At 38.3% G+C, this 21,900-nt stretch overlaps 1 protein-coding gene across 1 annotated transcript; it reads left to right on the top strand.

Moving 5' to 3' along the window:
* The first annotated feature begins 456 nt into the window (after positions 1-456).
* On the top strand, positions 457-20,525 carry LOC134654671 (WD repeat domain phosphoinositide-interacting protein 4-like). Its single transcript, XM_063510148.1, has 9 exons — positions 457-663; positions 1,825-1,899; positions 7,197-7,242; positions 7,445-7,576; positions 13,745-13,916; positions 14,529-14,740; positions 17,128-17,288; positions 18,876-18,961; positions 20,442-20,525. Exons 1-9 carry the CDS (start codon positions 609-611, stop codon positions 20,469-20,471), a joined length of 969 nt encoding a protein of 322 aa, XP_063366218.1. The 5' UTR covers positions 457-608; the 3' UTR covers positions 20,472-20,525.
* The last annotated feature ends 1,375 nt before the right edge of the window (positions 20,526-21,900 follow it).

Raw genomic sequence — 21,900 nt, 5'->3', positions numbered from 1 at the left:
CACCCAAAGAAAAGGATGAGTATAGATTTTTTTATTTCTATTTACTGACAATATTTGGTTGACCCAGTATATCTCAAGGTACGGTACTACGTCGTAAGAAAAACTAGCGAAACAAAGGGCTTGTCATAAGCCATTGTTAATAACACTTACCTTAGATAAATAAGTTAATTTTTTTTAGGTTTATTAGTACTACATTTGCTAAATAGCACCCTACATAATTTAGAATGACTTTTGAGGCCAAAAACTTTATCTGCGTGATAATTTCTTCGAATAGGGAAGACGACAACATTTTTGAAGTTTTATATTTTTTTTGTAATGACAATCTGTTACTTATGTATGCCATGTTTTAACACAAAATAAGTGTTCATTTTCGAACTTCTTGAATTTTTTTTAGGATAATTTTAATTCTTACACTGGCAACTTTAATCTGCCACACATTTTTTCACGCTTTCAACACCGCGTTGTTTTTCTGTCATCAGTCATCAAATCAGCTGTGTATCACACACAGGGAACATGTACATAATAAATGTGCGTATTAAATTAATAGTGTGAAAATGTCCACTGATAAAAAAACTCGATGTTTATGATAAATTCATTGTCAAAGAGCAATGGCACAGCGGAGCGGCAGCGGGATAACTAGCCTGGGGTTTAACCAGGACCAAGGTTTGTGAATGCCAAGTGACACTTCCTAGTTCGATCACCTTCTTTGTTCTTTAATGCGGTTATTCTTATATCCTGGTGATATGTTGGTGCGTGATGAGCGTGTGAATGCTATAAGTGAGTCCTAAAACGCGGTCTTACACGTTACAACTTGAAGTTTGAGATTGTATATGATTGCAAACGCAACGCCACGCTTTATCAACATCATACACTCCACGTGTTTTTATTTTTAGTGGCACCCACGCGCATTTGCTTGCTCCACTATTGTTTTGAAGATTGCTACACACTAGATACATACTTGTGTGTAAACTATCTTTGTTTACGTACTTTACTTACGTCAAGGAACTATTGTTACGTATTTTTGTTTAGGTTCCTTATGGGGTTAAAACGCGCTAACGCGTTAGATAAATCAAGGTTAATTTATTTCATTGTGTTCTATGACACATACATATTTATTCGAGTTTTATATCCTGTGAGGCTATTGTTAATTTGCTATTACAATTTAGCATGCCAAATGTTACAGCTTACAGTGTTTACAAATTTTTTATACTTTATTTAGAAAACAAACAGCCTTGCACCTCCGGGTAAAGACGGCCCTGCAGTAAATGTTACATACTGACCTACTGCTCAACTCAGATAATAGTTTTGGGAACATATCAAATATATGTTATTAAAATGTTTTGATTTGTTACACATGTTAAATTTATAACACCCTTATATACACCCATATATTACATATATTGTTGTCTAGTACCCACAACACAAGCCTTAGGGCTCATTTAGATGGTGCGTGAACTTGCATGCGAGTTTCATTACACTGCATTATTTGATCGGTCAGCTGAATTGTTGTAACCTCGGTGGTCCGCAATGTAACTAAAATCGCATGCGAGTTCGTGCGCCGTCTTAATGAACCCTTATTGAACTTACTGTGGGACTAGGGTAATTGTGTAAATTTTTCCTATAATATATAATTATTATTTCTCTCTGCCAAGCCCTAAGACAGGGGTCACCAATTAGTTTCTTCAGGGGTTAAAATAAAATGACCATCATGCTGCGTTTCTCCTTGAGTGTATTAAATAAGCAAAAAAATAAAATAGGTTGGCGGTCATTTGGTGACCCCTGACTGCCCAAAGATGATGATGACCAGGAAATGATCTATTGCAGGCTGCTTCACTTGCTGCCTCACATCAGGCCTGCGCGTCTACAATGTGGAACCGCTCGTGGAGAAAGCACACTACAGTAAGTTTGCATTCTAGTTATAGGGGAGACTGGGGAGATTTGATTCTAGGGGAAACTTTATCCCCTAAATGGCTTAATATTATTCATTTCATTATTACAAGTTCATTAGTCTTAAGATAAAGGAATACAAGCCTATAACTGTAAGTAAAACTAAACCTACTCGTAAACTAACTTATAATAACTATTTATTTGAACAACCAAATTATATTAAATTTCAATTAGATCTAAAACGGCAATTCTAATTCTACTACGTTGTCGAAATCAGAACAGTAAAGCGATTTGTCCTTAATTTTATGCCAAGTGTGTGACCCAGGTGACCCAGTCCCCCCTAATAATTTTCAATCGTTTTACTGTTTCGTGAAATAAAATCATTCAAGTGGATTATGTCGCTTGCCTATAATAAATTTAAAATAAAACCCAACGTTTTAAACTCCCGACTGACTGATCAGTCTACCTCTTAACCGGGCATTCTCGCGAAAAGAGATCCGATCAAAGAAAGCGTCCCAAATGTTATTTTTCCAATCCCTAACCATTTTTCAAACACTTTAATGATTTAATTTAAGTAGTTAAGTTAATCGTTTTTCAGGTTTAAATCATAAATATGGTGCTCCTCTAATGATTGCATTGACTATTTATATCAGTTGCATTGTAAACCTTATTAAATATTTCTGTTATATTAGTTTTCAAAATCATACATAATTGTAAACGAGGTAACTTGGGGTCATTCATCGCAGAATGAGTCATACTATTGAGGAAACAAACGCGTTATTATTTCTGAAGTTTGTTATCTAAATTTGGTCTTAATATTATAGCAATAAGGACCAATACCGAAACAGGAAAGAGAATCGCTTTTTTTATTCTTTTGGCATCAAATGGATTGAATACAAGCTCTTTGTCAGAAAAAAAAACGCAATAATTTTGAATTTCGCGTCTTTTTAGGGTTCCGTACCTCAAAAGGAAAAAACGAAACCATTATAGGATCACTCGTGCGTCTGTCCGAAATCTCCGAAACTTCAAGGCCTAAAATTTTGAAAAAAAAAAATACACAAAATATTTATTCTTTACATAGGTAAAGCACATTGAACTGTACATTTGTAATAGGTTTTCCTGTCATCTATAGAGATGAGATGACAGGAAAACGGGGTCGTATCTCGTCGCATAATAATTGATTGTCATAAATCATAATGTAATGTTACGCATAAAACTCTTTTCGCATAATTTTTCTTCAGCTGAAACAGAAAGTATTTTCGAAAATATTTTGCATAGGTTGTGTAGAACAGGGTAGGTTAGGTTAGGTTTCTTTTATAATTTTTCAGAAATGTTAATAGTTTCAGCACAATAACAATTATGCGAAATGAGTTTTATGCGTAACATTACATTATAACAATCAATTATTATGCGACCCAATATGACCGGTTTTTTACTGTAGGTTCCAGTAGTCAAATAGTATGTTGTACAGTGTTTTTCTTTGTTATAATTATGAGTACCTACTGTTTACCAATGGAATTGTGTTGTGGTGCTATGCATAGTCTCCATTTTAAATCGCTTGAGGCATAATATTCGACGTCAATAGTTGTTTGTCATAGGGCTACAACAAAGTCAATGTGGAGAAGACCGGCATGGGGCAAGGACGCTCGTATTATAAGTACGTCGCTTAGAAATAGTTGGAAAGGAAGAAATTCACTCCTGCTCTACCGACCTTCTGTAACTGTACTGCCATCTCTGAATTCGCCGAACACGGACATAGACTTGTAAATCCCGGACATTTGGCGTAAATCGCATTTTTTCCCTGGACGTGTCCGTAGATAATATTATTAATAAACAATCCCTTTTTTTCATTTTAAAAATTGTCCGGGTTTTCCCCGGACACTTTTTGAAAACCTCCCCGGACGGCCTCCAAACTCGGACAAATCCGGGGAAACCCGGACGGATGGCAGCCCTATTAAGTGCAGTATTTGGACGTACAAAGCTTACAGCATTTAATAACCGGAGTCCACTTTAAGAGCTTAACCCCTCTGCAGAAAACCTTGCACAATTGTGCATACTTTTGTTTGGACTGACGTTTATCTGACATGGCTATTTCTACGTTACGTACAAATAGCCATACATTTGACGTACCCCTCCCCCGCAAAAATCGACATACCTACTGTTTTGTACAGAAAATGACAGACTAGGCGTCTCAAGTTACTAAATGCTTTAAGCTACAAAGCGGCGAAAGAGCATCACTAGACCATGGACCTAGAATATTACGGACGGACTGTCACCTAAGACAAACTGTGACACTGCAATGGCGGACGGTTTGAATGTGTGCGTGTAGACGAGTGTTACCATATAACACAAATTCTCCCCTAATGGTGAAACAATTTAGGACAGTTTTACGTTAGACAATAAAAAAGGTGTGTACGTATCTGATTTTATAGGTCTTGAAAATGCGCAATATTGCACAATTACTTTGTGCAAACATTATTTTCAATACCTAATGATATTTAGCATCGTAATGAAATCAGTTCGTCATGTTTTTTTAATTTATACATTTAACTTGAAACATATCTGGTTCAACAAAAAAATTATAATACATAACAAACAAACGTTAACTATCAAACATGCATGTAAGCGTCTAATCTCCTTAGTATCGGGAAATTACCATACCGACCTAGTTTGAAATGCACAATCAATAATTTAACCATTTACCTAAATGATACATTAATACATAATGATTTAATAAGAAGGGTATCAATTACCCTACTTTCGGGAAATTACCCTATTCATGTTACTGGTCACACTCCTGTTTTGCAGTTTGATAATTTATAAACAACAAATTATCGTGATTTTACGTACTAATTGATAAACTTAAGTATGAAAAGTTATTCCGTGACTTTTTTTTTTCGATCGGTACAATTCTAGCAGGATTTAACTACGCATGCCGGCATATTTTATATTTTTCTTCGACATGTTTACTTCAATGACGTTTCGATTCGTCTGACGGCAAACTGGTGGATGTGGGCTGTCAATGTGTGTGTGTCACGCGTAAATACTATGAAACTGGTGAATGTTGGAATCACAGTTGTGTTGTAAGCGAAACTCTGTCCGTAATATTATAGGTTCATGCACTAGACTTATATCGACCGGGACCTTTTGTATTGTTTTCGGGCTCCTGATATTTCGACGCAGTTACATGCATCTTGTTCAGCATGCATGCACAATAACAACTTGTTGTTGTTGTTGTTGTTCATTCAACACTGTTGACGAAAGAGCTTGTAGACAATCTTCGCCACATTGACCTTAGTTAACAATACAACCACGATATGCATTCGGTGCGTGACTAACAGATCCAATGCGCAGATACGCGTAGATAACACCTCATTCAAAATATCTGTGCCAAGCTAAATATAGCCGCGGTCGTTGACACTTGGCTAATTTCTCACACGAATTTTTTAGGGTTCCGTAGCCAAATGGCAAAAAACGGAATCCTTATAGATTCGTCATGTCTGTCTGTCTGTCTGTCTGTCTGTCTGTCTGTCCGTCTGTCCGTCTGTCCGTCTGTCTGTCCGTCCGTATGTCACAGCCACTTTTCTCCGAAACTATAAGAACTATACTGTTGAAACTTGGTAAGTAGATGTATTCTGTGAACCGCATTAAGATTTTCACACAAAAATAGAAAAAAAACAATAAATTTTTGGGGTTCCCCATACTTCGAACTGAAACTCAAAAAAAATTTTTTCATCAAACCCATACGTGTGGGGTATCTATGGATAGGTCTTCAAAAATGATATTGAGGTTTCTAATATCATTTTTGTCTAAACTGAATAGTTTGCGCGAGATACACTTCCAAAGTGGTAAAATGTGTGTCCCCCCCCCCTGTAACTTCTTAAATAAGAGAATGATAAAACTAAAAAAAATATATGATGTACATTACCATGTAAACTTCCACCGAAAATTGGTTTGAACGAGATCTAGTAAGTAGTTTTTTTTATACGTCATAAATCGCCTAAATACGGAACCCTTCATGGGCGAGTCCGACTCGCACTTGGCCGCTTTTAGTGTAAGTATGCAGGGCAAGGCAATACAACACATTTGTACAGTCAGCTACGTCATAGAGAAAAAATACATAGATTGCTAGTGAGCAATGATGAGCAGTGATGGAGTGTCCATACATCAGTTTTAGTACCAAAAAGACTATTAGCATCTAGCATCGAGTAGCGGATCTATCAGTACTGCTACTTGACAATAGATGTCCGACCGGAAAGTCTTATGCTGTTGAGATAAGACTTTCCGGTCGGTGCTACATCTATTGTCAAGTAGCAGTACTGATAGTTCCGCTGCTCGATGCTAGATGTAGACACTGAAATTAATAGTCTAACTGATGTATGGAGTGAGCACTCTTGTCATACTATATTTCTCTATGGCTACGTATCTGCTTTATAAAAATTACTTCCGACATTCTCACTCAAGAGATGTGCCATCTCTCATAAGGATTTGTATAATTTTTACAACGCGCACGCACCCAGTGTGCCCAGGCCTGAACCTCTTGTCGGATCATACACAGAATTATTAGGTAGTGGTCTTTTTGCATTTCTTTCTGCTGCATACATCACAATTTTTGACCATTGAACCCACGATTTTTGACCAACACACACATATAAAAGGTTAATATAAATTGTATATTACGCAATACAAAAAAGTCCTATTTGTTTAAACAATTGTAATACCATCTTTATCATGTTTGTTTGAGTTTAATAAAATGCGTCAATTCTAACCTACGTAATATTATTTTGCTTTTAACACAGTTGAATCATCAAATGACGTGTTAAAGATGTATTCGTTTCCGATTTGCCAATCTGCATTGATCTTTATTTGTCTATATACCTATGTATATACTTACATGTTATCCAGATTTGAGTTGAGGGTCTACCGTAGGTATGAGGTTTTTCAAAAAAGGAGTGTACAGGTTTTTAAGTAAAAGGTCGGCAACGCGCATGTAACACCTCTGGAGTTGCAGGCGTCCATAGGCTACGGTGACTGCTTAACCATCAGGCGGGCCGTATGCTTGTTTGCCACCGATCTGGTATTAAAAAAATGTATATGAGGGTCAAATCGGAAGCTTTTTAGGTTATTAGCTTTATACTTAGTATATTACTAAGGTAAGATACCATTGCTGTCCCACCCATGATGCGGCCACTGTGTGAGCGGGACAGCTATATAATTATGCGCGTGCGATAGAGATGGGAAATGGCGGGTCAATGTACGAAATTATTCTTGTTAAGCGTCCTTAATTTTGATCTATGGTCTATTTCTAGGCAAAGAAGAGCTCGGCGAGGTGTCCCTCTGCGAGATGGTGTTTCGTACCAACTGGCTCCTGGTAGTCAAGGCGAGGCGGCCATGCGCGCTACTGTTGCTGGACGACCAGCAGAGGGCGTTCCGCGCCGAGGTGCTATTCAAGTCGCCAATACGGGCGATACGAGCGCGGCGAGATAAGTGAGTGTTACTAGATCTGTAGCCTATTCCTAGGCAGAGTTCGGCGAGGTGTCTGCGGGATGATGTTTCGCACCAACTGGCTCCTAGTGGTCAAGGCGAGGCGGCCATGCGCGCTCCTGTTGCTGGACGACCAGCAGAGGGCATTCCGAGCCGAGGTGCTATTCAAGTCGCCAATACGGGCGATACGAGCGCGGCGAGATAAGTGAGTATTAGTAGATCTGTAGCCTATCTATAGGCAGAGTTCCACCAACTGGCTCCTAGTGGTCAAGGCGAGGCGGCCATGCGCGCTGCTGTTGCTGGACGACCAGCAAAGGGCGTTCGGTGTTATTCAAGTCGCCAATAGGTGCGATTTTGAACAAAGTGCCGTAGCTAGTCCTCCGCTTTACGCGGACTAAATTGGCAGTTTTGCGCTCCGCAATTTGGAGACCACTGGCTAGCTTAAGGTGCAGTAGGCTCAATCAGCATAGTTTTAGCAAAACAGTAGCGGTTTTTTAGATCACAATATGGTTGCCAAATTTTTTTATTAGCAATCTTGAGGCCTTTCTCTAGTAACTTAATCGATTCGAAACCTGATTTCTTGACTTTCGCTCGATATAAATAAATCACGAACATATAGGTCTAAAACGCACCTTTATTTCTTTTATTAAAATTAAATAAAATATCATTTATTATCAGGCAACTAAGGCAAATACATACCTTACAAACTAACTAACATACAATAATAAAAATCTTAAAAGCTAAAAATTATTTCGGCGACACGGTGGTTTTCTGTTGTATCGCATATTCCGGTGTAAGATTAAAAATTGTTAACTCATAAAAATAATGGAATCTAAAACCATAAATTATGTCAGCCTTTATACGCAGCATTGCGTGATGCGTAGTAATACAAATCCTCATAATATACGTATTTGGCATTGGGGATTATAATTTGCATGATGAAATTATTAGCGGCTACAAAATAGCGCTTTGTTATATAAATATGTGTTTCCGGGTAAATATCATTCGTTTTCGCTTACCAAACTGAACCAGATATTAGCTGTGAAAAAGTGTGATATATATGCTTGTAGGTACACCCAAGAGAAATGAAAACGGTTCACCTAATAAGAACATTTATTAAATTGTTAGTTGTTTAACACTGTATTATTAAAACTTAGTCCTTAAATCATTCTGAAGTACCTATTTAGAATGATTCAAATACCTTATGTATAAGTATATTAGCGTTTAGTAAAAACAAAGCTTGTGTTAATATTATACTTAAACGTTTCAAATGCCTAATATTTTATATGCAAAACACATACTCGGAAGTTAGAAACGCCTAATCTAGACGTAATCGTAGCAGGCCTTCAGATTGCCTGGCCTTCGATTTACTTTGCCTGTGTTGTGACAAGGAATACATATTTGTATTATTAACACATTCAGTACCGACTATCGGGTATTTTATGATTTCGATACCAGGCCGGACGACCCGATAGTCGGGATCGTGGTACTACAGCTTAATATAACAATTTTTTTGTGGCCTGGCGCGGTCTTGTTTGGCTGGGTGGCAATGAATGTGTTAAACAGTTTTTTACTGTTTTAGTAACAAAGATTCCTTGTGTTAAGTACCTACTAATTTAGGGTAGCATTTTATTATCTTCGTTCACTTATTGCGTTAATTATTCGACTCAATTCCTTTGCTTTAAGACTCGATAAGCTTTTTTTAAAATTTTAATACTTAAGTAAGTCAAAACTCGAGTTATTTTCAACTAGCGACCCGCCCCGGCTTCGCACGGGTTAACAAATTATACATAAATCTTCCTCTTGAATCACTCTATCTATTTAATAAAATTATAAAAATATTAAATAAAAACCGCTTCAAAATCCGTTGCGTAGTTTTAAAGATCTAAACATACATAGGGACAGACAGACAGCGGGAAGCGACTTTGTTTTATACTATGTAGTGACTTGTTAGAAACTCGAATTTTTTGTGAATACTTGGGTCCTTTTCAGAATCAATAAGAATAAACGGGACACTTGTCTAAGAATGCCCTTTAAATAAACTCGTACCAAATTGTTGAATGAATATAAGAATTGGCGGCATTTCTGCAATCAGTAAACTGATTTTACTCACACATCGCTCACGCTTCGTCGTAAAGCGTCGATAAGATAAAGAGACCTTAGCCGAATAACCTACTAGCACAGAATAAATAATAGTACTAGGTACAGAAGATTCACTCTCTAACAAAACGCGTCTGTTACGATCAGCACAGATATGGCCGCTAGGTGGCGACAGCGCCACGCGCGGCTTATGGCTAGCCACCAAAATTGGTGTGGAACGGATGTACTTTTAGCTACCTGTAGCAAAGCGACGGAACCGCGGAGTGTGCCACGCCTGCTACTAGTCGCAATACAATATAATAATAACTACATTGTTTATTTTACTTGCCTATATTTTAAATGGCCGTTATGATTTAGGTACCTAGTAGACCTCTAGTAGGTCTAAACTGGCTAAACTGCCAAGACTATATGGATGAATACCTATCTAAAATAATAAATGCGCTGTTATATGTACTTACTTTCTTTATATGTCTTAACTAGCGTTCGGCCCCGGCTTCGGGTTAACAAATTATACATAAACTTTCCTCTTGAATCACTCTATATATCTATTAAAAAAAAACTACAATAAAATCCGTTGCGTAGTTTTAAAGATCTAAGCATACATATACATAGGGACAGACAGCGAGAAGCGACTTTGTTTTATACTATGTAGCGATAAATGCTCAGATATTTTTCTATCTTATTATAAATAAAACTTACGCTTCGAATGTGTATCGCCCTCTCGTACACTTCATCATTATGTTCTCTTGAAATTTGCCACAAACGGTTTATTTTTAAGATATCGCGATATCATCAATAGGTATACTTGGTCAAGCAGATCTTGTCAGTAGAAAAAGTCAGTAAAGGCGGCAAATTTTTCTCAGTGTAGGCGCGAAGGGATATCGTCCCATAAATAATTTGAATATTGCGCCTTTTTTACTGACAAGATTTGCTTGACCAGCTATATATAGGTACACGTACAATCGTACATTTTTATACACGAATCTATTGTCATGGCGTTATAGTAATTGTGTGTTCAGATGTTCTTGAGCACCTGTCTAATACAGATATTTTTGATGTTGTATGTATTGTTGATAGTTGAGACTATATGTTTTGAAACGGAACCATGGATAAACACGCGTGTTTCTATCATTTCTATTGTTATCAGTGGCGTAGCTAGAGGATATGGCGCCCGGGGCAGGCACCAAATTTGCGCCCCCCCCCCCCCCCCCCAACGAAATGAACTAACGAAAGGGTTACTTTTTAGGGTTCCGTAGCCAAATGGCAAAAAACGGAACCCTTATAGATTCGTCATGTCTGTCTGTCTGTCTGTCCGTCTGTCTGTCCGTCCGTATGTCACAGCCACTTTTCTCCGAAACTATAAGAACTATACTGTTGAAACTTGGTAAGTAGATGTATTCTGTGAACCGCATTAAGATTTTCACACAAAAATAGAAAAAAAACAATAAATTTTTGGGGTTCCCCATACTTCGAACTGAAACTCAAAATTTTTTTTTTCATCAAACCCATACGTGTGGGGTATCTATGGATAGGTCTTCAAAAATGATATTGAGGTTTCTAATATCATTTTTTTCTAAACTGAATAGTTTGCGCGAGAGACACTTCCAAAGTGGTAAAATGTGTGTCCCCCCCCCCCCCCCTGTAACTTCTAAAATAAGAGAATGATAAAACTAAAAAAAATATATGATGTACATTACCATGTAAACTTCCACCGAAAATTGGTTTGAACGAGATCTAGTAAGTAGTTTGTTTTTTATACGTCATAAATCGCCTAAATACGGAACCCTTCATGGGCGAGTCCGACTCGCACTTGGCTGCTTTTATTACTAATTAAAGTTTACTTTTGATTTAGACAAATAAGTGTTTTTTTAGTCCATCGGTGGCTAACAAGCTTACGACTCACCTGATCGTAAGCGGTCACCGCATCCTATGGACGTCTACACTCCAGGGGCGTTACATGCGCGTTGCCGACCATTTTAAAACTTATACCTACACTTCTTTTTTGGAGATCTCCTTAGACTTGAAGATTCAATATCGCTTGTAAGTTTGGGATCGTAGACTATTCATAGCGCGCCTTTGGACTGATTTGAAGGGACCAAGGTGGCATCTAGGTGCTCATTATATGGGATCTGTCCATGGTCGTACGCAGCATTTTTTAAGAGGTGGGGCAGAAGTAGGGGAGGCTGGGGACGTTGTAACAGGGTACGGTTGCAACAGAGATTCTTAGCTTATGGTCAGAGACCAGGGTGGGACAACTGCCCCACCTTGCCCCACCGTGGGTACACCTATGAATCTGTCTGCCCCAAAGTAAAGTATCGCCTCCCTTTATTGAGCACGCCGAGTTTTTTTGATACGAGCGCAGCCTACCCAGCAAGGTGGCTACGAAATTATTAGACGTCCCTGATGGAGATGTCAACACCGAGGCTCCCAATAAAGTCAAAGTCAAAGTCAAAATATACTTTATTCATGTAGGCCTAGCAACAAGCACTTATGAATCGTAACATACTTATAAATTATCTTAAGCTAATTATCAGAGCAATTTATTGATGTTATTATTCCATAAGAATATTGGATTATTATACAAATCAAATTAAACACAAATTAAATTAAATTACTCCCTGACATGGGAAGGGTTGTGCCTTGAAAGATGAGGTTTTCTTAGCGGTAAACGCGAAAAATTGAGCCTTGGATCCCACACCGATACTCTGGATAGAATGCTCTCAATACCTGACACAGGTTTTTCACGGCATTCTAGTATCACAGAACGAGCGATGTTAGCACGGCATGTGTTAATTATAAGTACAGGTTGGTCCAAACCTTGCCGTCCAAAAATTTTTTTTTAGATTCCTCACGCTGTGGGCTATCAGAATATGTATGTTAGCCGACTTTTCGTAGTTTTCGAATTATGATTTTTATTTTTATTACTTTTAACTTTTGTTGAGAAATTCCGGGGTAAGTATTATTTATTAAAAAAAACTATTGAACTTTTTTGAATATTTCTTTTTGTAACATAATCCTTCACAAACGGCGCAGTTGCTAAAAAAAATCAGCATCCTCACTTGGCTGTGTTTGGAAAAAAAGACAAACTTTTACGTTCAAGCTTAGATGTTGCCCTTACCTAAATAAATAAAAAATACAAGCGATTTCAAAGACTTTTGGTTATTTTAGAACCTGCTAGACCCTACGTTTTTTAAAAGGTCAAAAAAGTGATACTTAATAGTCATAATTTGTCAGAGTCGCCGGTCAAAGGATCTGAGGTGGAAAGCTTCCAAATTAGTAATTCATTACAAAAATCCTCTTTTCTTATTTCTACTATTATTTTATGGGGTCACTTCCCCATCGCTATTTCATTAGAAGGCATAAAAGCAACGCAAAGCTTCACCCCGGAATTTCTTAATAAAAGTTCAAAGTTAAACTCGAAAACTACGAAAAATCGGCTAACATACATGGGGTAAATTCTGATGACCAACGACGAGGATTCTAAAAAAATGTTTTGGATGTCAAGGTTTGGACCACCCTGTATACAGGGTGGCTAAAAAATAACTGCATTTCCGTTGCCAGGGAGGTTTTGGAATTATACTGAGCAATTTTGACTATGAGACCAACAGGAGACCAACCCCTAAGTCGCGAAAAAATTTTTTTCTGTTTCCTACTTTTTGGCTGGTCCATTTTCTATGGGAGGTCTTTTGCCCATTTTGGCGCCCCCCCTTGGACGGCGCCCGGGGCACGTGCCCCCCCCAGCACCCCCCTAGTTACGCCACTGATTGTTATTTTATTCTTATCACTAAACACTCTTATGTCCACAGCACGTGTAAGTAGATCACGTACACTCAAAACCAATAAAATCTAGTCACTTTAGACATAATTTCTGTACGAACTGACCCGTTTTCATTGATCTAAAGTGTACTGTTCATTACTATTGTAATATATATAGTTATAAATATAATAAACACTTTCAGACTATGCGGACTTATCTACGCGCAAGTCATGCATGTTATTCATGGATCACACCACCTGAGTCAAATGAACTTTTAATTTAGTTAAGATAACACACATGTCGCGCGTAAAATACGTGAGTCTTTAAACCGTAAAGTTATTTACAGTACATATGGTGCTATACTTTACCGAACTAGTGCGGGAAATAGCACTTTCCGTGCGTATGGCAACAGTTTAAAGTGCCATATGTACTGTAAAATGTTGTACGATACACGTGCGCAATTTCCTCTTTACTATTTCTTGTTAGTATGCCTCACGACCGTTTTTTTTTTTTCAGAGTGGCAGTAGTGTTGTCATCAAGCATACAAGTGCTGTCTCTGCCGTCGCTGCAGCGAGTGGCGCTAGTGCGGACGCCAGCTGGCTCGCGGCCCTTGTGCGCATTAGCCACCGAGCCGGGGGCAGCGTTGCTGGCCGCGCCTGCGCCGAGGAAAGGCTCAGCGCAGTTGCTGGTAAGCTATAGGTCCGGAGACAATTTGTGCTGCCAAACAACATTTATGAGCCAGTTGAGGTGCCAATCAACATTTATGGGACAGTTGAGGTGCCAATCAACGTTTATAAGGCAGTTTGAGGTGTCAAAGACCATTTATAAGACAGCTTGAGGTGCCAAATAACAATTATAAGTTAGTTTGAGGTGTCAAATAACAATTATAAGTTAGTTTGAGGTGCCAAAACACATTTATGAGGCAGTACGAGGTGCCAAATAACATTATGAAGTATTTTGAGGTGCCAAACAACATTTAAGTAGCAGTTTGCGGTGCCAACAAACATTTATAAGTCAGGTGGGGTGGAGGCGCCACACAACATTTATGAGACAGTTGAGGTGCCAAACAACATTTTTGAGACAGTTGAGATACCAATCAACGTTTATAAGTCAGTTTGAGGAGCCAAATAAAATTTATAAGTTCGTTTGTGGAGCCAAATAATATTTATAAGTCAGTTTGAGGAGCCAAATAATATGTATAAGTCAGTTTGAGGAGCCAAATAACATGTATAAGTCAGTTTGAGGAGCCAAATAACATTTATAAGTCAATTTGAGGTAAAAAAAACGTACTTTTTTCCAGGATGTGTCCCGGGCGGTAAAAGGTGCCCAATCGAGCTCCCCAGCGGTCCTAGGGTGCCACCAGAGCGAGCTAGTATGCCTAGGTCTATCGGCAAACGGCGCGAAGCTAGCAACGGCGTCGGCGAGGGGAACCATCATACGGCTGTGGGATACCGCGTCGAAGCAAATGCTGCACGAACTGAGGCGGGGCTCTGACTATGCTAATGTGTACTGGTAAGAAAACGTGGTTTTACATATTTTTGTTTTTTGAAGTGAAAACTTCTTTAGCGGCGCTGTGCACTTTTCGAGGTGGGGAAAAAATGTTAAACTCGAGACAGCGTAAGACGGACACGTGACCTGACCGAAAAATTGTTATATGTAATGTTATTGAGTTTTTCTTTATTGATTTAAATGCCATCTAGTGAGTTTCGCTTTAATTGGTATTAATATAACTAGAGTACTAACAGTGATGTGCTTAGATTTCAAGTAATTAACGCTAACGCTAGATGGCGTTAACCTCAATTATAAATAGTGCATTTTGCAATAGTCATTGAGTTTTCACTTCTGCCGGCACTCCCTGAGTGCAACCCGTTGTTTTTAAGTAAGTACAGTCGCTATCAGATATATCAGAGCGGCCGAGGTGCTCAAACAATCTGAACACGCACCCTAGCGTCTTGACAATAGAGGCGTGTTCAGATATTTGTGAGCGCCTTGGCCGCTCCGATATATGAGTTTGAACTAAATTAATAGCTTCTCAGCATTCTTTGATGGCCTCTTTTCATGAACAACATGGACTAAAATAAAAAACCGGCCAAGTGCGAGTCGGACTCGCGTTCCAAGGGTTCCGTACATTAAGTCCGACTCACGCTTGACTGCACATTTCTAATAGGTTTTCGAGTGATCTATATGATCTATAGGTAAAGAACTATTTTGTGTATTCGTTTTAAAAAATTTAGACCCAGTAGTTTCGGAGATAAAGGGGGGGAATGGTCGGCCAGACAGACAGACAGACGCACGAGTGATCCTGTAAGGGTTCCGTTTCTTCCTTTTGAGGTACGGAACCCTAAAAACAAAAACGCTTATATTTATAAAGGACCATGGGCAACTTTGTATGGACCCTGGACCCAACGCCAACAGAAATGAGAGTAAGGTCATTAGATAGGCATTTCTATGTACCAGGGATGTTGCATCCGCAACCGCGGAACTTCCGCATTATTTTCAACATCCGCATCTGCATCCGCATCCGCATAAAATCGATGCGGAGCTTATGCGGATGCGGATGTTGAACAAGTCGGTACAGGAACGTCTTAGCGGCGGCGTAAGTGCTAGGTAATTTCGTCATTACCTATAACGAAATCGTCTAGATCCAGAAAAGTCGGCCAAGTTACTGTTTATTAAATATAACGCACCTATATTCTTGCTCAAATACGTCAAATACTAAACGTTTCGTTTTTTTTAAATAAAAAAAATACTAAAAGTTTAATATTTGACGTTTTCTAAGTACCTAATCTTGACATCCGCATCCGCATCCGCGGATGTGAGCCTTTAAATATCCGCATCCGCTTCCGCGGATGTCAAAAAATCTGCATCCGCAACATCCCTGCTATGTACTTAATTTTGTTATATGGGCCAAAATGACGTCACCCTTATTACCTAGGCAATAGAGTCCAAGTAAGTAAATTAATTGCTGCAGGGTAATGTTCGCGCACCGCCGGGCGAGCACACCGAATGGTTTGCCGCGCTCGCCCGGCGGTGGACTCTATTGCCTAGGTAATAAGGGTGACGACATTTTGACTAAAATACCAATATCTCAGTTCTGCAATGGAATTCCGCTTGGTGCCCATAGAACGAAATGAAGTACATAGAAATACCTACGTAATGACCTAACTCTCAACTCTGTTGGTTTTGGGACCTTTTTTTTTTTTTTTTTTTTTTTTTTTTTTTTTTTTTTTTTTTTTTTTTTTTTCGTGAGCACAAACACAAAATAGAAACAGATGTAACAGATATAACAGAGAATAAAAGGATAAAGTGCCACGAAATGGTCTCATCTCAGCATGTTGCTGGCGACTTCCAGCGCTGATCTTCCGATGAGACCATCCGGTGAAACAATCACGACAGGTAACATGAATACAAAACAAAATTAATATATAACATACAAAAGACAAAGACAGCAAAAAGATAAAAATACATTACAATAAATTACTATGTACCTACAATGTTTTGTCGAACCCGTCTTGGCCGTACATTGCGCCTGACAGCTAGCGCCATGCGGCAACTATGCAGACTAAACAGCTTTTGACGCATAGTCCTTTTGATTGCAGTCATAGAGAAAAAAATACATAGAGTGCTCACTCCATACATCAGTTTTAGTACCAAAAAGACTATTAGCATCTAGCATCGAGTAGCGGAACTATCAGTACTGCTACTTGACAATAGATGTAGCACCGACCGGAAAGTCTTATGCTGTTGAGATAAGGCTTTCCGGTCGGTGCTACATCTATTGTCAAGTAGCAGTACTGATAGTTCCGCTACTCGATGCTAGATGTAGACACTGAAATTAATAGTCTGAACTGATGTATGGAGTGAGCACTCTTGTCTTACTATATTTCTCTATGTTGCAGTATAAAGTTCAACCCGGGCGGCACGCTGGTGTGCTGCGTGTCGGACACGGGCACGTTGCATGTGTGGGCGGCGCGCGGCGGCTACGCGCATGTGGCGGCCGCCCCGGCCGCGCCCAACACCAGGGCGTTATGCGCCTTCGCGGGAGACGACCAGGCTGTCGGTGAGTGTCCACAGGCTCCGGGGACCGCTCACCGAGCCGGTCTGCTCGTATTCCGAAATAAAAGGGCGTTTTTTTTAGGCGCTTAAGGAGCAGGGACCCCCATAAAACTCATTTTTGGGCGTTTTTTTTAAAGTGGCCCCTACACTTTTTTTTTTCAAATTTGGGATTTTTTATGTTATTTCTACTCAGAATCACGAGCTCTTTCTATCTTAATAGGAGAAAAAAAGTGTCCTAAGGTTTTTATTTCCATTCCGTCACCATTTTTCATAGACTTTGTATAGCGGTCGCGGAATGGAAAGATCGAAAAATGTATGGAAATTTTGGGACACTTTTTTTCTCCTATTAGGATACAAAGAGCTCGTGATTCTGAGTAGAAATAACATAAAAAACCGGCCATGTGCGAGTCGGACTCGCGCACGGAGGGTTCCGCACCATCAACAAAAAATAGAGCAAAACAAACAAAAACAACAAGCAAAAAAACGGTCACCCATCCAAGTACTGACCCCGCCCGACGTTGCTTAACTTCGGTCAAAAATCATGTTTGTTGTATGGGAGCCCCACTTAAATCTTTATTTTATTCTGTTTTTAGTATTTGTTGTTATAGCGGCAACAGAAATACATCATCTGTGAAAATTTCAACTGTCTAGCTATCACGGTTCGTGAGATACAGCCTAGTGACAGACGGGCGGACGGACAGCGGAGTCTTAGTAATAGGGTCCCGTTTTTACCCTTTGGGTACCTACGGAACCCTAAAAATCCCAAATTTGAAAAAAAGTCTAGGGGACAACTTTAAAAATAAACGCCCAAAAACGAGTTTTATGGGGGTCCCTGCTCCTTAAGCGACTGATGCGTTAGCAGCGGTCGGCAACCTGCGGCCCGATGAGGCCTGTGAACCTGTCACTTGCGACCCGCGAGCCTCCCTGGCTATTTTGTAGGTAATATTGACAAACGACAATGTCTGATAAAGTCATAAATATTAACAAAGTACGGCCCGCGTCAACTTCGTTAACTACTATGTGGCCCTTGGCCGCTAAAAGGTTGCCGACCGCTGCATTAGATGGACAACGTGATTATCTGTCAAACATCAATTTTGTTGGAATGAGAGAGAGAAGAAATTTTATTTTCACCTCAGCAGCTCGAACAAGGGTACTTTGCTACTTAAAAACAGTGAGCAAATCGCATTTTGCTCACTGAGTGAGACAAAATGACATTCAAGTGACCTTAATATTCAAATGTCATTTCAACATGCGGGGTCTAATACAAGTTCGAAATACTTGGATTTTATTATCTCTGTCCCTTTCACGTCGTTAGCAAAAAGAAAGAGACAAAAAAAATTTCAAACGACATTCAACGGTATATAGACGGTTTATAATAGACCCCCGAAAACCTTCAGAACGCATCGTTCCAAAACACATACAAGTATGAATTCTTAATATGTAATTAATGAAAATAAAGTTTCAGATTTGATAAAAACTGATAAAAACACTATATTTTACGTAATTTATTGAAAGTTCTTCGATTTTATATTTCGAGTTATCAACTTCTTCCTTGTACAGAGTTAATAACCAGGAAACTACCTTTTTCCAGTGATATGTGAGGATGGCACGTTTCACAAGTTTACTTTCTCGGCTGAGGGCAGCTGCCATCGAAGCGAGTTCGAGTACTTCATGCAAGTAAGTTAAAGTTCTAACTTATAAATGTTATAATCTATCTCAAATAGTTATACTTTGTTAATGATTAGGGTCGGTAGCACCCACAGACATTTCGTGGTAAACTATGTATTTATATTATGTTTAATTTTCTCTGTTTGTTGTGTACTTGTGTATGTTATAGTTTATCACGAATAAATGCGATGATTATGATTATGATTAGACATACAATTCCCGCTCGCGCTTGACAGACAGCTTAAGTGTGCGAAAGGGTAGCCATCACGTATATGAACATCCCATGAGTGCGAAAAAGTCAGAGTACCAATGAGAAAACGTAACCACTTTTGATTTTGACGACGGCCGCGGACGGCCAAGAGCGTATCACGGTAATTTTCAAATTCAAAAATATACACGGATTAGGACGAAAAGTATTAAATAAAGTAATTCAGTGAAGATGGTGCCTTGTAGTGTGCCGGATTTCAGTGTTACAGTGCCAAATAATCCAAGCAAATACTCATTTCAGAGGATTTATGATATTCCGAGCGAAATATTCATAACGATATTTTGTCAAATTTACAGCGTAAAAAGGTGTAAGAAGTCTGCAACGATTTTGATAGCACACGCAGTGCAAGTGTTATTTATACGTCATAATGTCGTAGAATTTTAACGTATAAAATAACACATTTGAAATAGTCGATAAAGCAATCAAACATCGACAGATTATTAATATGTTGTAACATGACATCACTATTTTTGATCTCACATAGACAATTTACGCACACACTTGCATTTCATTTTTGGTCGCACTTTTGAAGATTAACAGTTGTTCTAGTCATATTAAATCTATGGTTGCACCAAACCGCCTGTCACCGTTAAAGCGTTCGCTAAATGTTATTGTATGAGAATTTTCATAGTTCTCTGCCGAGTGATGTTGATCAGTCTGTCAAATGTGGTTGGTGCAACTGGCCCTTAGTCTATTCCAGGGATGTTGCGAACATCCGCATCCGCAACCGCGGAACTTTCGCATTATTTTCAACATCCGCATCTGCATCCGCATCCGCATTAAATCGATGCGGAGCTTATGCGGATGCGGATGTCGAACAAGTCGGTACAGGAACGTCTTAGCGGCGGCGTAAGTGCTAGGTAATATCGTCATTACCTATAACGAAATCGTCTAGATCCAGAAAAGTCGGCCAAGTTACTGTTTATTAAATATAACGCACCTATATTATTGCTCAAATACTAAACGTTTCGTTTTTCGCTGTTTTTTTTTAATACTAAAAATTTAATATTTGACGTTTTCTAAGTACCTAATCTTGACATCCGCATCCGCATCCGCATCCGCGGATGTGAGCCTTTAAATATCCGCATCCGCATCCGCGGATGTCAAAAAATCTGCATCCGCAACATCCCTGGTACGCACGCTCAAAAATGGCTAGTTTAGTAAGCGACTATAATTATAATCAATTTCCTATTTTTTTTAACGTGAACCTCTTTTTTTCAGGTGGGCGATGATGACGAATTCCTGCAATGATACAGCTCACATCTACAATTTTTTTGGCAAAAACTGTTTATAAAGACAAAGTGAAAACCGCCAGACTAATAATAAATCCGGAGGTGTCATAATTTAAGATAATCGGATAAGTGTGCAATCTTTGAAATTGGGTCAACATTATTTTCGTTGTATTTCGTATAAATAAAAAAGTTGAGTACTATTGGATGTCTTTTTAGGTGTGGATTATAATGCTCTTGCGTAAAAATTAAAAACTAAATTTCACTCCATACAAAAAGCTCCACTCCATCAAATTTTTTGGGGACAAAAAACATGACAACGAAAATAATTTTGAACCAATTATATAAGTAAACAAATCGTGTCCATTTATTTACTTTAATTTTATACGAATGTCAGTAACCTAGTAGATGTTTTTTTTTAAGATTTTATTCCATAATCTTTGTGTAAATATTTCTAGTTTAAGTTACACGATAATATGAAATTCTTGTAAATTATTAATGTGTCTACCAATTCTAAATTTTAAATATAGTTGTTTAAATCATTGTCAAAAATGTGTTCTATGTAAAACAACACATAAGGTTTTCGATTTTTATAGATACAAAGAAAACCTATGTTTAGATTAATATAAACATGTGATCTAGGGCTTTTAAAGTTAGGTTTAATAAAAGACGCTCTATTATTTCGCTATGGCAATAAAAATGAGTGAATGAAAACTATTGAATGAATGGTTTTAAGGGAATGTAATAGAATGATTAAATGAGTCGCTTAGGCTTATATGATACCATATTTTAGTTATTTTTCATACTCATTTTGACAACGATTCATAGATATCACGCTAAGAGTGTATTTGAATAAATGGAGGTTCGAAAAACATTTAATACATTGAATGAAAGGTATTTCTAAGTTTCCTTACAAATACAAACGTTTATCTACCTACTTACAATAATCATTTTTGTTATTTTTATTTAGTTTGAACCAAAAATTGTGATATAGAATCAGTTTTTATTTTTAATGTTGTAATCTGTGTTCATGCTAATAAATTAATAACTTATAGCCTGTCAAACAACTTTGTCAGAAGAAAAAGGCGCGAAATTCAAATTTTCCATGGGACGATATCCCTCGTGCCTACATTTTTTAAATTTGCCGCTTTTTTTCTACTGACGGAAATGTTTTGACAGACTTTATATTTACTCATCATAGCACAAATGTTTTTTTTTTCTATTGTACCTTCTTGCATTTGCTCATTTCAATGGTAAACTGAGTAAATTATAGCTATCACTTTGGTCTTTAATTTTTTTAGACAAACAGAAATACTATTTTCACACCACCTATTCGGAAAAGAGCTTTTTCTTCCCTGCTAGGAGGGATCAAAGTGGCACTTTTCCTTCCTACTAGGAGGGATCAAAGTAACACTTTTCTGTTCTAGCACACAATTTTTACATTTTTTGCA

The sequence above is a fragment of the Cydia amplana genome, chromosome 15, assembly GCF_948474715.1.
Source record: "Cydia amplana chromosome 15, ilCydAmpl1.1, whole genome shotgun sequence".
Lineage (NCBI taxonomy): Eukaryota > Metazoa > Arthropoda > Insecta > Lepidoptera > Tortricidae > Cydia > Cydia amplana.
The sequence above is the reverse complement of the archived record's forward strand: the minus strand, read 5'-3'. Positions and strand labels throughout refer to the sequence as shown.

Excerpts from the sequence above, each read along its gene's own strand:
- LOC134654671 (XM_063510148.1), top strand. The coding sequence starts at position 609 with ATGGCACAGCGGAGCGGCAGCGGGATAACTAGCCTGGGGTTTAACCAG. Across the intron at positions 7,577-13,744 it reads ATACGAGCGCGGCGAGATAA|AGTGGCAGTAGTGTTGTCAT; the intron begins GTGAGTATTAGT and ends TTTTTTTTTCAG. Across the intron at positions 14,741-17,127 it reads GACTATGCTAATGTGTACTG|TATAAAGTTCAACCCGGGCG; the intron begins GTAAGAAAACGT and ends TCTATGTTGCAG.